The sequence below is a fragment of the Vipera ursinii genome (assembly GCF_947247035.1).
Source record: "Vipera ursinii genome assembly, chromosome: 5".
Taxonomy (NCBI): Eukaryota; Metazoa; Chordata; class Lepidosauria; order Squamata; family Viperidae; genus Vipera; species Vipera ursinii.
In genome coordinates, this window is record NC_139518.1 from 79,755,347 (window position 1) to 79,773,293 (window position 17,947).

At 40.4% G+C, this 17,947-nt stretch overlaps 1 protein-coding gene across 1 annotated transcript in view; it reads left to right on the plus strand.

Annotated features, from left to right (window-relative positions):
- MICU1 (mitochondrial calcium uptake 1) overlaps nucleotides 1-17,947 on the plus strand; it is a 175,706-nt gene that overhangs the window by 119,258 nt on the left and 38,501 nt on the right. The window contains exon 9 of the mRNA XM_083364802.1: nucleotides 12,753-12,890. Within this exon, the coding sequence (XP_083220928.1) occupies nucleotides 12,753-12,890 (138 nt within the window). The remainder of the gene's footprint in view (nucleotides 1-12,752; nucleotides 12,891-17,947) is intronic.

Here is a 17,947-nt window from a genome sequence, read left to right on the forward strand (position 1 = left end):
CTTTATTCACTTTACTAGATAAATTCACATTATATTCTGATGCTGGAAATCTAGGAATAAAAACTGGAGTCCTTGCTATCTCCAGAATCATCACTCAATTGTATGAATTAATGTTTACAAAAATATTAGTTGTCATGTACAAGATTTTCAGAGAGGAACCTTAAATTCGATATTTAAATTTTATGCCTGATCGTATCAGTAATAAATTACATCTTGCGGATTCATCTTCAAGAAGAAACCCAGAAAGAAGAAAGATGGACTGAGTGTTAACGATAAAGTATATCTCGTTACATGTTGAATACTCTTCATTGAATGCACCTTTATAGCAAATGAAAACCGTCATGTCGGACAACAGTATTATGACTGAGTTTTTTGCAACTGAAATAAAAGATAAAGACAAGAACATTGCCTGAATTGAAATAAATGTGCAGAAATATTGTGTTTTTTTTTTGTTTTACTATGAGCTAACAAATAACTTGATTTAGAAACATAGAAACATGGAAAATTGATGGTGGAAAAAGACCTAGTGATCCATTAAGTCTGCCATTTGAGTTTATTTGGGGATTTTTTTTTCTTTTTAATCAATTAGTTTTCCTTTTTTATTTTTGTCAGATGATGGACCTGTGCTTATCCCATGCATGTTCAAATTCAGTTACTGATGATTGACCCACCACCTCCGCCAGAATTGGTTCCAAGCTTCCGCTATTCTCTGTGAAGTCATACTTTCTAACATTACTTTTGAACTTTCCTCCTGACAATTTGGTGGAGTGGTGGCTCAGCAATTAAGATGCGGAGTCGGCTGGAAAGCTGGCAGCCCAGGTTCGTGACCCAGGCTCTATGCAATGGGGTGAACTCCTGTCCTCGCCCCAGCTCCTGCCAACCTAGCAGTTTGAAAGCTTACAAATGCAAGTAGATAAATAGGTACCACTTTGGTGGGAAGGGTAAGAGTGTTCTGTGATGTCATGCTGGCCACGTGCCTGCAGAAATGTCTTCAGACAGCACTGGCTCGCTGGCCTAGAAATGTAGATTAGCCCAAGATCTTAGTCACTACACTAGACTGGCTTTCACGTGTGGTATGGGATCTGTAACATGTAATAGAGATAGACATATCCATTAGTAAAGGATAGTTTTATTAAATCTAAAGTTTTCATTCTCAATTACTATTACTTTTCTTATACTTTGTTTTTTCCTTTGCAATTTGGAGATAATCAACTTCCTCCATATATTCATCTGATACGAAACTCACTTTGTCATCTCAGTGTAACAGCTACTATGAAGAAGAGTCTGATGGATTGGTGGGCTGCCTATTGACTTTCAAAGTGGCATTTGCTACAGCCGTAATTCCCTCCTCAAGTTTGTTTGATCTTTGATTGGCAGCCAGAACTAGTTGAGCACCAGATTTTTTTCATAGCCTGCCAGTTGCTAATAAAACCCAAGCCCATGAATTCAGGTTTCCAAAGTATTTGGGTTTTTTTTCCCTTACATTTTTCTAGTTTGAGAAATATTTTATCTTTTCCTAAAAGTAAAAGAAGGGGCCTGTAAGCAGAAGGGAAACAATGCTAGACCACCTCTAGCAGACTAAGTTACTTTTATGTATGACTTGGAAACTAAGAGCGCAGTGCTTCTGTACATAACTCTTTAAATTGCCCGTTAAAGTCCTGGAATCTGCTGGTGGCTGTAATTAATTCTGCTGTTCAGCTGCAGGCTGCAGTGGCTTTCTGAGGTCAGTGATCTACATCCAAAACAGTTCCCCAAAACTGGGCATCCATGAGGTCTTGCTGTCAGCAGGAAACATAGTTTTAACCCATTTACTGCCCACTATAATTCTGATGCAGAGATGGTGAGAGATGACCTAGAGAGACTGTCACTTTCTTCTCGCTCCTCAAAAACCAGCCCTTAAACCAAACTCTCAGTAGATCATGAAATTTTACCATCTCTGGTACCATCCAACTCACTCCTGTTGTTTTTTTTCTCATTACTTTGTTGTTGTTAGTTGCGAAGTCGTGTCCGACCCATCGCGACCCTATGGACGTTCCTCCAGGCTTTCCTGTCCTCTACCATCTTCTGGAGGCCTACTGCTTCAGTAACTCCATCCAGCCACCTCATTCTCTGTCATCCCCTTCTTCTCTTGCCCTCAATCTTTCCCAGCATTAGGCTCTTCTCTAGTGAGTCCTTCCTTCTCATTAGGTGGCCAAAGTATTTGAGTTTCAGGTTCAGGATCTAGCCTTCTAAAGAGCAGTCAGGGTTGATCATTACTTTACTGGGCTTCTAATGCCCTCTGTTTTTGTTTGCTTGCTTTTCCCCCAAAGGCTGCATTTGTTGTTTGTTTACATATTTATGTCCTAGGTTTTTTTTTATCCCATCTCTCTTATTTTATAAGTAACTCAAGGCAACAAACATACACGATAGAGGTAGTCCTTGCATTATTACCCCATTATTATCATCGGGCTTTCAGTTGCTCAGCAAGGTGGTTGTTAGGTGAATTGTGCCCACGTTGACCACCTTCCTTGCCAGCGTTGTTAAGTGAATCACTGTGGCTAAGTGAATCATGGTCATTAAGTGAACCTGGCTTCCCTCGTTGATTCTGGTTGTTGGAAGCCGACTGGGAAGGTTGCAGAGGCCAATCACATGACTCCAGGATGCTGCAAGTGTCGTAAATTCGTGCTGCTTGCCAGGCACCCAAATTTGGATCACATGATCTTGGGGACAAGGGGCGAGGAAGGGTCTCTCTTTTGAGTGCTGAGGTAACTTCAAATAGTCACTGATTGGGTATAAATTGAGGATTACCTGTATTCCTGTTTTCCCCACAACAACAGTGAGATAGGTTGGACTGAGAGAGAGGAGTAGGCAACCTCGGCTCTTTTATGACTCATGGACTTCAACTCCCAGAATTCCTGAGTCATCATCTGACTCAGGAATTCTGGGAGTTGAAGTCCATGAGTCATAAAAGAGCCGAGGTTGCCTATATCACTAGCCCAAGGTCACCCAGCCGATTTTCATGACTAATGTGAAACTAGAAGTCCTGGTCTCCTGTTTTCTAGACTAGCACCCAAACTGGCTCTTCTTTCCAGTTCCTAATTGCTAACATCACGGCTACAAACTGCCATTTTGGGGGCCAGAAGTTGAACTAGGTGGGACTGCACGCTCTTCTGTGTCCTTGACATTGCTTTTTAAAATAATAATATAGGTTTTTTTTAACTGATCCTGAACTGAGTTTGCATCGGTAATGTTAAAGAAAAGACATCATGCTGAGAATTGGTGATAAGCTTGCAGCATTTCACTTCCATCGTAGGCTTTATCTTTTAATAGGGTGAGGTGGATTTTCCTGGTGCTGCTTACTTACCTTATTGTATTTTATCTTGATTAATTCCCTAGTCCTCTGTGTTAATAGAACTGTGTTTTTAGTATTAAGCTACTTCTTCATTTTCCCCTCCTTTTAATTTACATTTTGAGATTACTAGTGGTGCTTTTAATAGCTAATTCCAGTGATGTTTTTCCTAGACAAAATTATTATTTCAAAAATCACCTACGTAGCCCTGCCATAATTCTTTAATTTTGTCTAAACACACACACACACACACACACACACACACACGTATGTATATGTATATGTATTGTTGTTGTTGTTAGTTGCGAAGTCGTGTCCGACCCATTGCGACCCTATGGACAATGTTCCTCCAGGCCTTCCTGTCCTCTACCATCTTCTGGAGTCCCTTTAAGCTCACGCCTACTGCTTCAGTGACTCCATCCAGCCACCTCATTCTCTGTCGTCCCCTTCTTCTCTTGCCCTCAACCTTTCCCAGCATTAGGCTCTTCTCCAGTGAGTCCTTCCTTCTCATTAGGTGGCCAAAGTATTTGAGTTTTAGCTTCAGGATCTGGCCTTCTAAAGAGCAGTCAGGGTTGATCTCCTCTAGGACTGACCGGTTTGATCGCCTTGCAGTCCAAGGGACTCGCAGGAGTCTTCTCCAGCACCAGAGTTCAAAGGCTTCAATTCTTTGGCGCTCAGCCTTTCTTATGGTCCAGCTTTCACTGCCATACATTGCAACTGGGAAGACCATAGCCTTGACTATACGCACTTTTGTTGACAGGGTGATATCTCTGCTTTTATATGTATATGTATATGTATATGTATATGTATGCTTAGGGTTTTATTCTGATCAATACTGAGTTTACAAAAGAGAATATTTTAATCATTGTGGGGAATCCCTGTGGATAGGAAGCATAATTTTATCAATACTTTTGTAAATCCTACCTGCTCTTGACCTTACTAACCATGGTGTCTTTTTGAATCAGTTGTCAAATTTGAAGGCTGGAGATATAGCCTTATAAGGTTAAGCAATTCTAGAGGATCTGCTTGGTTTCTCAAAAATGTTGGGGGAATTTTGCTTGATTTCCCAGTATGTTATGACATGGTTTACATTTTGAAAGAACTAGAATAGTTTTGACTGTCAGAAATGGAGTAGGCCTGTAAGTTAAGAAAAAAAAATGTGAAAAGGTGATTAGTGGTCAAACCTAGGTATCGTTAAATTTAACAATCTTAAATTTACTATGGAACCTTCATTTACTATGGGAATATCTTTGCTTGTGGATATCTGCAGGAACTTGCTGGTTTGTTGAGAAAGCATTTTTTTCCACAAAGTTTTTGCCTTTTCACAATGTGATGTTGTACCGCACTCAGAGAAGAGGATTGCACTATGAAAATGTGAAATTGCTTTTGTTGTCTTCCTCCCAGCCCTGCAAATGCCACTTCTTTGTTATGAGATTCTTCATGGGCCCTGTCTGTCAAACTCATCCTGGGATAGAAAGAAAAATGATTGAACTTAATTTTCTTTTATGGAACCTGGGCATTCTTTGTTCATTTCAAGGCTTTCTGTAGCCTTTCTGTAGGTTAACTGAAAAGCGTAGGAGGCTTTGTGAATACATTGCTTATGGTCACTCTGGAAATAATGCAGCTTCTGGCTCTGTTGCAAGATGAAACTGTCCAAGGAAAGCCAAGCATCAGAAAATCAACCCGTTTGCTAACATTTCCAGATGAAGTTTGCAGAATAGAGAACAGATTGACATCACACTCCATTTAGGGAATCATTTTTCCTAAGAGGAAAGTTACAAATGTTTTATCATCAGCCAGCAAAATTACCCCAATGGTATATAAAACAAAAGAGATAATTGTCAATTTCAGAAGAGGCAGACACAACCATACACCTTTGTGTATTAATGATTCAACTGTGAAGTCGGTTAGTAGTATCAGGTTTTTGGGTATGCAGCTGATGAGTAGACTAGCTTTGTCGCTCAATAGTGAGACACTGATGAAGTCGGCACGGCAGTGGCTGCATTTTTTGTGTTGTATGAGAAGAGCACATCATCCTTTACCTATTCTTACCACTTTCTATAGAGGGATGATTGAAAGCATCCTGTTGTATGGTATAACTGTGTGGTTTGAAGGTATGACTGTTTTGGACAGGAAGGCAGTGCAGAGAGTGGTGAGGACAGTGGAAAAGATTATTGGAAGTTCACTTCCTTCTATCCAGGACATGGCATATAAGTGCTGCTTGACCAGGGTCCACAGTCTTGTCTGGGACGTTACACTTCCTCTCCATGACCAGTTTTCTTTGTTATCTTCTGGGAGTAGCCTTTGCAGTATCTGAAGCAGAGCAACTACATTCTATAATGGCTTTATATCATATAGTATCAACCTTGTTAACTCTCAAGACCCTTTTTTTCCTGCTATGTATTCAAAATGTGTATGTGTGTGCGCGTGTGTTTTCTTTTGAAACCTGGGCATCGGATTTTCATTTTTAGTGTGTGCCAGTCTGTTCACAGAAAAAAACAATAAAGGTTATCTTAAAGGTAAAGGTAAAGGTTCCCCCGCACATGCGTGCTAGTCGTTTCCGACTCTAGGGGCCGGTGCTCATCTCCATTTCATAGCCGAAGAGCCAGCGCTTGTCCAAGGACGTCTCCGTGGTCATGTGGCCGGCATGACTAGACGCCAAAGGTGCACGGAACGCTGTTACCTTCCCACCGTAGTGGTCCCTATTTTTCTACTTGCATTTTTACGTGTTTTTGAACTGCTAGGTGGGCAGAAGCTGGGACGAGTAACAGGCGCTCACTCTGTTACGCGGCACTCGGGATTCGACCCGCCAAACTGCCGACCTTCCGATCGACAAGCTCAGCATCCTAACCCACTGAGCCACCACGTCCCTTTTAAAGGTTATCTTATCATTTCTCATTTAAAAGAATAATTTGGTATGATGATGAATACCTCTAAAATACTTTATTTGAAATATGTAGGGGGGAAAAAAACCCGTGTTTTTCTCAGAAGTCGGTTTGGGTATCTCCCTTTAGCCCCTAAAACACAGTAGAAAAAAATACCGTGGAAAACCAGTGGATTCATAGTAGCCCCACGAGGGCCCCCAAAATATCTTTGCCCTGTCTGACTCCAGAAATCACAGCTGTTTTTGAGGTCCATGAAGCACAACTGACAGCTCAGGGCCACTCCAAACAACACTTTGCTTTGTTTATGATGTTTCTTCGTCCGCAGTTTGTTTGTTTGGCCTCCTCTTGTTTTTTTGTTTTTTTAATTGATGCTTTGGAATATAAAGTAAATTAAATATCAGTATCAGAATGCAGTGTTGGATTTCATCTTCTGTGTAGCATTTAGGCTCCAAGAAATTTTGTAGTCCTCGTCTGAAATGGGGAGCTATTGGAGAAGAAGTATTTTTTTGTGTTGGTTTTCCGTTCCGCTTCAAGCTGTGAAAAGCTTTCCCTGATTTTCCTGTTTTATAGTAATTGGAGCAGACGGGAGCTATTCCCCAAATGCTGATGCTTGTACATCCAGACAGATCCATCATTTTTAGTGTTTTTGTTGCACCATTTCCTACTTCTTTCAAAGTTTCCAGGGTTATTCTAAACCTATCTATATGCTAAACTATGTTGTGCTTCCTTTAACAAAATGAGATATATCTAAAGGACAGCTCTTATAGGTTGGTGGCAGACGATAAAATCAAAGGACCATAATTGACCTTGTTTTCACAAGTATTCAATCTTAGCCATACAGATAGTCGTTGACTTGTGTCCACAGTTGGAACCAGAATTCCCATTGCTAAGCAAAGTGGTTGTTAAGTGGATTGTGCCCAATTTTATGACCTTTTTGGTCATGGCTGTTAAGTGAACCACTGCAGTTTTTAAGTGAATCGTGCAGTCTAACATCTCGGGTCAACCAGACTATTCCATCTCTAATGATGGGGGGTGAGGTGTTACCTCCCGTTGATAGGGCTCGCAACTTGGGCGTCCTCCTGGATTCACGGCTCACTTTTGAAGACCATATAGGAGCCGTGACCAGGGGGGCTTTTGCCCAGGTTCGCCTGGTGCGCCAGTTGCGACCCTACCTGGACCGAGATGCCCTACGCACAGTCACTCATGCGCTCGTGACCTCCCATTTAGACTACTGCAACACTCTCTACATGGGGCTGCCCTTGAGGACCACCCAGAGGCTTCAGCTGGTGCAGAATGAAGCCGCGCGAGTCATGATGGGGGTCTCCCGATACTCCCATGTAACACCTCTACTCCGCGAGCTGCATTGGCTTCCGGTTGCCCTTAGGGTGAGATTCAAGGTGCTGGTGATGACCTATAAAGCCCTAAATGGCGAGGGTCCGGGATATTTGAGGGAACACCTGCTGCCAGCATCAAGCTCCCTTCATCCAGTGCGCTCCCACGGGGAGGGTCTTCTCAGGGTGCCGCCGGTTAAAGATTGCCGGCGGGTAACACCCAGGGGTAGGGCCTTCTCAGTGGGTGCGCCTGCCCTGTGGAACCAGCTGCCTGCGGAGCTTAGGACTGCCCCCGACCTCCGTTCATTCCGCCGGGACCTGAAGACCTGGCTTTTCGAGCTCTCTGGCCCAGGCTGAGAATTTTTTAATTTTAATTTTAACTGGGTTTTTTATTTTTCTCAGGGTTTTATTTAATCCTTTTTAATTTGTTTTAACGTTTGTATTGACTTTCTTTTAAATGCCCTGTAAACCGCCCTGAGTCCTTCAGGAAAGGGCGGTATATAAATCTAAATAAATAAATAAACTTTTCTGCAGAACTAATTTTAATCAAATTTTGAACGTCTGTCCCTTTTAATGAAATGGAATGCTACCAGACTTTTTCTGAAGAAAGTTGCAAGAATTTGAAATAGTGAAAGTTTTCTCTTGGTTTGCAAATACCAAATTTCGCACAAATCTTCCTTCTATATTTCACTAGCTTAAGAGGGGCAAAAGGTAGGCACCTGTCTATAGACTTCCAATGGTTCTTGGTGCCCAGTTGTTCAACAGGGATAATGGCATATCCCCATTCCGGCCTAGACAGTGGAGTTCTTCCTGAGATCGGTAACTCTTATATTTATAGAACTGTACAAATAAATTAAAAAAATAAAATAATAAAAGGATATAGTATACTTTCAGTTTTGATGCTTCAAAAAAAGTATTGTGTTCTGTCTTGTTCTGCTTCTAAAAAAATGCCCTTGCTGATTAGAGGATAAGCACATTGGAAAGTACAAAAGCTACATTGAAAAATGGCATTTATTCACTATTGTTTTAATAGGATTTAGACTTTGAACTCATCACTGTTTCCTTCCTTTTGTCTTTTGTGCGATAGAGGCTTGGTGACTTTGAATTTTATAAAGGTCTTAAGAACTCTTATGTTAAGTTACGTTATTAAGTATTATTCAAATCTCAGTTAAATTCTATTATACAAATCTCAAAGATCCCCAGATTAGTGTGTTTTTTCCATTTGTCCAACAGCGCATTTTAAGAGAGAGTATTTGCATCCATTTCATCACGTGCACTGTTCATCAGCAGATCATATTTTAAGGCTGAGGGAGATCTGTGTTCAGCTTTGTGATACCAAATGGATATGTGAGATGAATCATTTTTTCAAATGGAAGGGCTTTCTGATTTAGAAAGCTTCATCCTCCATAAATAAATCCTAGAAGATTAGGTGAAATTTCTTCATCTGGCTACTGTTTGATGCGGAGTCAGAGGCCACAAAATAATTTACTTTTTGTCTGTGACAAGCAATCAAGAGCATAACAGATCAGTTTAGCTTCCTTTAGAGAGGGAAATATTACACCTACGGACACTAGAAGAAGCAATGTGCTTACAATTGTGAAAACTTTTTAAAAGGAAAAAAAGATATATTGAATTAATAAAGCAACAAAAAAAATGTTATTAGAGTGTCCTGCTGTCACAGATGTACATGGTGGGGAAGATGGTACTTTGTCTAGTTATTTATTTGATTTCTATAGCTGCCCATCTCAGCAAATGACTCTGGGAGGCTCACAATTGAGAAACACTTAATTACAATTAAGATCTTAAATATATTTAAAACAATAAAGACCGTACAGTAGCAATAGCATTTAGACTTATATACTGCTTCAAAATGCTTTACAGCACACTCTGGATGGTTTACGATGTCAGCATGTTGCCCCTATCAATCTGGGTCTTCATTTTACCAATCTCGGACAGATAGAAGGCTGAGTCATCCGTTCAAATCGAACTTCTGGCTGTGGGCAGTGTTAGCCTGGAATACTGCAATCTAACCAGTGCACCACAAAGACTCTTTCTTTAAAACTATTAAAATGCTAAAAAAACATTAAAACATCTAATTCAGGTACATACAAATAAGACATCTAGCCTGTTAGCAATATAGCCAGGAGGCGGGCCCCTTCGTGCGTGTAGCGCCCCAGGCTCAGAAGCATAGCCATCTCTTTAAAGCTAGTTCTTATTACCCATCCATTATGCTGTCTTCACTTCTTTGACTGCAAGTTATAACTTATGCCTCATTAGAATTAAATATAAACTGGCCAAGATACTGTAGTACTTCAGATTCAAGAGAAACAAAAGCATTTTAATGGACATTATTGATTTATGTCCTAAACCTGACTTATTACACTTTAGACCACTGATCCATTTAATACGTTTAATACGTGGGAAGAGCTTTTCTCCCCCTTTCTATTCCTGTTTACAACTACTCCCATTGTAGGATTTCAAGATTGTCTTTTCTCTGTCATGCCGTTCTCCTCCTTTTTCTTCTCCTCCTATTCATTTATGTCATCCTCATTGACCTTATTACGTTTCTATGAACATATGGGGAAAGAGAAATTCATTCTTTCTTCACTGATCTGTACTTAGGATGAAAGGTCAATTAATTTTAACAAATACATGTTAAGAAGGGAGGATGGATTGGGTGTATTTGAACATTAGTAATGTGTGATGGAAACAACCAGCACCATGCAAAAACTTCAGCAGATTCAACATAAAGCAAGCCAAATAATTATGGCCACACTGACAGGTGCCATGTAATAACAGGAGCTGCACTAGCTGCCAGTTAGTTTCAAGATGCTGCGTATCATCTTTAAAACCCTACATCGGGGCCCCCAACCCCTGGTCCCTTGACCAGTACTGGGCCGCAGCATGCCAGCAAGCAAAGCCCCATCCACGAGATGCAGGCAGCACACAAAACCATGCGCCCTCCAGTCCACGGAAAAGCCTCTCTCCACGGAACCGGTCCCTGGTGCCCAAAAGATTGAGGACCTCTGCCCTACATGGCTCAACAGTTCATGGCCTTCCTTGTCTTGCATTGACTTGGACCATCAAGAAAGATCTGGGAGAGAAGACTTACTAAGGGTCCTACCACCTCTCTAGGAACCCCAGGTCCAAGCGTTCTTCTGTTGAAAGTTTGTCGTTTCATTATTATACTGGTGGGTCAGTCTGCACTCATGGCAATATTTTTAGAAGTCGTTTGCCATGGCTGAATTCATCTACAAGGCAGAAGTATAATTAACAGCCTCCTAAGGTGTACCTTGGTGCCTTTAAGACCCACGCCAAACTGGCTTTCTCTGTTAAATATAGATAACATTTTTTAAAAAAAATGCCCTCACTGAGGTATAAGGTTTATGTAGCATGCTTCTGCAATCTTTGTCCATTTAGTTGACCTTGGCATGGGTTGATTGTTGAGTTTTTGATGGATCTGTGAAATTTAGGAAATCTTGCATGCTATCAAATTGAGTGACAAATTGCAGCCAGTTGAACGAGTTTAGATTAACTTGCAGGCTTATTTAAATGCCATAATACTATTCCAAAAAGGTTCTGACAGTGTGAAGGCAAACATCTGAAGAGCAGATTATCACATTAACATCATGTTTATTTCTGTATCGTGTATTTTCACCGGCAGTTTTTATTCCTTGAAAGGAGAAAATCTTTATGAATGTCAGTTGATTAATTGAAGACCAATCAAGATTAAACTGAGCCGACTGGGATGTTATTAAAGAACAATAGCATTTACAACTAGATTTTACTTTTTTCATTTAAATTACTTAAAAGATTGAAGAAACCTTTTTAATTGTTCCGAAGTTTTCCTGTCTTTGAATGATATGAGAAAGAAATCATGAAAACCTTTAAAGATCCATATTATCTTTTGGACTGATGTATTGAAAGGTTAATGAAGATAAATTGTAGATGTTAAGAAATGCATTCCTTTCCCACTCACTCCCCAAATTTACAACATATTGTGATACATTTCTGTAAATATTGTGTGAATGCATATGTAGAAATTCCATGTAAAATACAATATTCTAGAGAAACATTCATTTTATGAATATTAACCTTGCCCAAATATTTAAGATTTAAAGTCTGCCATCTATTGAAATCCAAAAACACCTCCTTTTATATTATACTCATTTTAGAGTGGTTATCTGTAAGAGGTTGCATGGGATAAGAATCCCAAGACAGCTATGTAATGTTAAAGAAAGTAATTTGATGTTGAATATGATAACAGCAGCAGGGTTACTGGTGGGACAATATTGGAAGAAGGATAGTTTGCCTACTATAGAAGAATGGGTGTTTAAAGTTTCGAATCTTGCAGAAATGTCTAAGATTTCTGCTTATTTGAAGGATCATTCACAGGAAAGATATATTTCAGTTTGGAGGAGATGGATAGATTATATTCAGAACAAATATGGGACTAAAAAGTTCCATTTAGCTTATGAGTAGATTTTAGTGGGATATTGTTATTGGTACTTTGTATGTAGTTATGTTAAAGGAGAGTTAAAGCACATTATGAATTTGGTTAATTGTATATTATGCATAATTTTTTATTTAGAATATGATTATTATAACTATAATCCTGTATTTAGCTCTGGGAAGCGGGGGGTGGGAAGTGGGCGGGTTTGGGGTGGGGGGGATTTGGGGATATATTGTAAAATTTTGTTTTTGTAAAACTCTTTAATAAAAAAAAAGAATCCCAAGACAGCTAAAGTATTTATCACGAATATATTACCGATGTTTATATTTTAATACATTAATATTTTGTTAGTGTAAGGAAGAGTGTGTCTCTAACAAATTTTTATCTTGCAGTCTTTTACTAAGAATCTTAAGGTGATTCATACCTCAGAAGAAATAGCAATGCTCCCTTTGGTGCTTCTTTTATAATTTCTATTAAATATACAAGATAATAAATACATTCTTGAAGTATTAATATTTATGCCTGTGTTGTATATTAAATATATACTATTGTAATTAAAAATATAGGAGTGTTGAGCACGGCGTTTAATGCAGTTAGCATTCCTTTTCTGATGCTTTCATCTGCTTCTTGCTATTTCTGCTAATGTGCCATTTGCACATGGAAGGGAACATTTGAATAAACAGTATTGATATGACGTGAGCAGGGGAATCCATGCAGTTCCAGATTATTTCTCTCCTTCCCCTTTTGTCTTCCAGTTTGAAAGGCATGACCCTGTAAATGGTCGAATCACAGAACGCCAGTTTGGCAGCATGCTGCTGGCTTATAGCGGAGTACAATCCAAAAAATTGACTGTGATGCTAAAGCAACTCAAGAAGCATTTCCAGGATGGGGAGGTTAGTAACCTTTTGGAGCAATGTGATGGAAAGGGGCTGGAAAAGTTTACTAAAAATAATTGTGTGCATCATAAAAGTTCCCAACAGTTAGAAGAGAATCAGTGGAACGGCCTGCCTCCAGAAGTTGTGAGTGCTCCATCACTGGAGGTTTTAAGAGATTGGACAACCATCTCTCTGAAATGGTATAGGGTTTTCCTGCAGGTAGTTGGACTACAACAGGGGTAGGCAACCTTGGCTCTTTTATGACTTGTGGACTTCAATTCCCAGCTGGCTCAGGAATTCATAAAAGAGCCAAGGTTGCCTACCCCTAGACTAGAAGATCTTCAAGGTCCCTTCCAACTCTGTTATTTCTCTCATAGAAAGCATAGTTCTGTAGGTTACTGTCATCGGAATGTTCAATGCTAGAAGAAACACTGACCCATAAAATACCAAAGAAAATTAGGTTAAGTTAAAGGTTCCCCCGCACATGCGTGCTAGTCGTTTCCAACTCTAGGGGCCAGTGCTCATCTCCGTTTCAAAGCCGAAGAGTCAGCGTTTGTCCGAGGACGTCTCCGTGGACATGTGGCCGGCATGACTACATGCCAAAGGTGCACGGAACGCTGTTACATTCCCACCGTAGTGGTCCCTATTTTTCTACTTGCATTTTTACGTGCTTTCGAGCTGCTAGGTTGGCAGAAGCTGGGACGAGTAACAGGCGCTCACTCTGCTATGCGGCACTCGGGATTCGACCCGCCAAACTGCCGACCTTCTGATCAACAAGCTCAGCATCCTAACCCACTGAGCCACCGCATCCCTTCAAAGAAAATTAAGTGGCATTAAAAAAAAAACACTTGTAACAATATGTTCATCTGAGACCCTTGACCCCCAATTTAATCAGGAAAAGATGTATAATTTACCTCAGTGGCCTTGAATTAATTATCATTGTGGCTAGGAGATTTGCAATTTAGAACCACACTTACGCTTGGAAAAATATTATAGAAACTAGCTTCATAAAGTTAAGAGCAAAAGAGATTAGTGGCACTGCTGGAATGAAAGCGTGCTAAAAGACACGCACACCCTTGGAATAAACATGCTTGAACTGAAAGGACATCTTGAGTTTGTATATTTAGCTAAGATAAGATAAGATAACCTTTATTGTCTCTTTTTTCCGTGAACACACTGGCACACAAAAAATGAAATTCTAATGCCCCCTCTCAAATGAAAATAAATATATAATGATACACATCTATGCCCACACGTACGTGTATTTTAAAAAATAGTTCAAAATAGTGTGATAAGCAAGCCATTTACAGGTTAGCTAGACAGCATAGCAATTAAGTCGATACATAGCCTTGGTGGAGCAGTGGGCTAATGCCTCCTTAAGTAACACCAGCTGCCTGCAATTAGTGCAGGTTCGAGTCCCACCAGGCTCAAGGTTGACTCAGCCTTCCATCCTTCCGAGGTAGGTAAAATGAGGACCCAGATTGTTGGGGGCAATTTTTTATTTTATTTATTTATTTTAATTCCATTTATATCCCACCCTTCTCCGAAGACTCAGGGCGGCTTACAAGCTTAGCAGTAGCCTTCATTCTATGTATATGCCTGCTTATTAGGGCTTTCACACACACCCCAAGCGGCATTATTACAAAGTCAGCTTAATTGCCCCCAACAATCTGGGTCCTCATTTTACCTACCTCGGAAGGATGGAAGGCTGAGTCAACCTTGAGCCTGGTGGGATGCGAACCTGCACTAATTGCAGGCAGCTGGTGTTACTTAAGGAGGCATTAGCCCACTGCTCCACCAAGGCTCTTAATTAAGCTGACTTTGTAATAATGCCGCTTGGGGTGTGTGTGAAAGCCCTAATAAGTAAGCATATACATAGAATGAAGGCTACTGCTAAGTTTGTAAGCCGCCGTGAGTCTTCGGAGAAGGGCGGGATATAAATGGAATTAAAATAAAATAAAATAAAAATAGCTGGCCTCAAGCCGTACTGAAAGAATGCTCATAAGTTATTCACTAAGCTCTCACATACCATGAGTGAAGTATCTCAAGGATCACAAGTGGAGTTTACATTTTTTAAAATAGTTTTATTAAAGATTCAGCCAGAGGAGTGAAGGAAATAGTGATCAAGGTTGCCGATAACCTAAATCGGATGGAATAGTCATTATGTGAATAAGACAGAAATAAAATTCAGGATGATTTTGATTGACAAATGAAAAGTTCTTCACTGAAGGAACATATACTGATTACCTGACTTGGTTACAGTTCAGTACTTGTGAAAAAGGTCTTAGAGTAGTATAGCTAATCCTCGAATTACAACCACAGTTGAGCCCAAAATTTTTGTTGCTAAGTGAGACATTTGTTAAGTGCGTTTTGCCCCATTTTATGACCTTTCTTGCCACAATTGTTAATATAATCATTACGGTTGTTCAGTTAGAAACACAGTTCTTAAGTGAATCTGCTTCCCCATTGACTTTAACTTATGAGAAGGCCACAAAAGGTGGTCACGTGACCCAGGGACCTGCAACCATCATAAATACACACCAGTGGCCAAGCGTCTGAATTTTGATTACATGACCATGGGGATGCTACAGTGGTCGTAAGTGTGAAAAAAATAAGTCACTTTTTTCAGTGCCATTGTAATTTTGAACTGTCACCGAATGAATGGCTGTAAGTCAAGCCCTACTTGTAGCTGATTGCAGACACATTGAATCAGAGGGGTCATGTAGTCTTCAGAAAGGCAAGTGGAACTTTAGAGTACCTCAACAAAAGGATTGCTCCCAACACGTGGGAAGTACCATTTTATTCTGCTTTAGTCAGATATCATACTGAAGGAAAGTGCAACACAAATGATGTGAGGAAAGTTTGAAACAGCCGTTTCCAGGTCAAAGCCGTTGTTTTAGCTGTTGTGGATGCTTCAGCCTCAAATCAGGCCTGTTTCAAGCTTCCTGAATCATTGAAAAAGCCCGTTTCAAGCGTGAAAAGGTTTGAATTCAAAAGAATTTCCACTCCTCTAATTCAGAAGACCTGTAACCGATTCAGAAAAGGACAGAAAAGATGGCCAGAAAAACAGAAACTTGAGCCCTGTGAAGAGACAGGAGTTAGATATGTTTAAACTGAATAAGCCCCTTCATGGATTACTGCCTTGTCGTGGCGAAGGGGCTTGCGTAATTCAATGAAGCTATGAGCTATGCCATGCGGGGCCACCCAAGACGGAAAGGTCATAGCCGAGAGTTCTGACAAAACGTGATCCACTGGAGAAGGAAATGGCAAACCACTCCAGTATCTTTGCCATGAAAACCCTATGGACAGTACCAAAAAGCAAAACGATATGACGCTGGAAGATGAGCCCCTCAGGTCGGAAGGTGTCCAATATGCTACTGGGGAAGAGCAGAGGGCTAGTACTAGTAGCGCCAGAAAGAATGAAGCGACTGGGCCAAAGCCGAAAGGATGCTCAGCTGTGGATGTGTCTGGTGGTGAAAGGAAAGTCCGATGCTGTAAAGATTTTTTTACCTGGAATGTAAGATCCATGAATCAAGGAAAGCTGGACGTGGTCAAACAAGAGATGACAAGACTGAACATCGACATCTTAGGTATCAGCGAACTAAAATGGACAGGAATGGGTGAATTTAATTCAGATGACCATCAGATATACTAGTGCGGGCAACAATCCCTCAGAAGAAATGGAGTAGCCTTCATAGTCAATAAAAGAGTAGGAAAATCAATACTGGGATACAATCCTCAAAATGACAGAATGATCTCAGTTCGAATCCAAGGCAAACCATTCAATATCACAGTAGTCCAAGTCTATGCCCCAACCACCAGTGCTGAAGAGGATGAAATTGACCAGTTCTATGAAGCACTACAGCACCTTATAGAACTAGCACCAAAAAATGATGTCCTTATCGTCATGGGGGATTGGAATGCTAAAGTAGGAAGCCAAAAGATAACCGGAATAACAGGCAAGTTTGGCCTTGGAGTACAAAATGAAGCAGGGCACAGGCTGATAGAATTTTGTCAAGAGAATACGATGGTCATAGCAAACACTCTTTTCCAACAACCCAAGAGATGGCTCTACACATGGACATCACCAGACGGTCAACACAGAAATCAGATTGACTATATGCTCTGCAGCCAAAGATGGAGAAGCTCTATACAGTCAGTAAAAACAAGACTAGGAGCTGACTGTGGCTCAGACCATGAGCTTCTCGTTGCAAAGTTTAGGCTTAAACTGAAGAAAGTAGGGAAAAGCGCTAGGCCAGTCAGGTATGAATTAAATCATATCCCTGTTGAATATACAGTAGAGGTGACAAATAGATTTAAGGATTTAGATCTGATAGACAGAGTACCTGAAGAACTATGGACAGAGGTTCACAACATTGTACAACAGGTAGCAACCAAAACCATCCCAAAGAAAAAGAAATGCAAGAAAGCAAAAGAGCTGTCTGAGGAAGCTTTGCAAATAGCTGAGGAAAGAAGAGAAGCGAAAGGCAAGGGAGAAAAAGAAAGATACGCCCAATTGAATGCAGAATTCCAGAGAATAGCTAGAAGAGATACTGTAAGAATGCCTTCTTAAATGAACAGTGCAAAGAAATAGAAGAAAACAATAGAATATGGAGGACCAGAGATCTTTTCAAGAAAATTGGAGAGATGAAGGGAACGTTTCATGCAAAAATGGGCATGATAAAGGACCAAAATGGCAGGGACCTAACAGAGGCAGAAGAGATTAAGAAGAGGTGGCAAAATTACACAGAAGAACTATACAAGAATGAGCTTAATGTCCCTGATAATCACAATGAGGTGGTCACTGACCTCGAGCCAGACATCCTAGAATGTGAAGTGAAGTGGGCCTTAGAAAAGCTGAGCAACAACAAAGCTAGTGGAGGTGACAGTATTCCAGCTGAGCTATTCAAAATCTTAAAAGACGATGCAGTAAAAGTGCTACACTCAATTTGCCAGCAAATTTGGAAAACTCAACAGTGGCCACAGGATTGGAAAAGATCAGTTTACATTCCAATTCCAAAGAAAGGCAGTGCCAAAGAATGTTCAAACTACCGCACCATTGCACTCATTTCTCA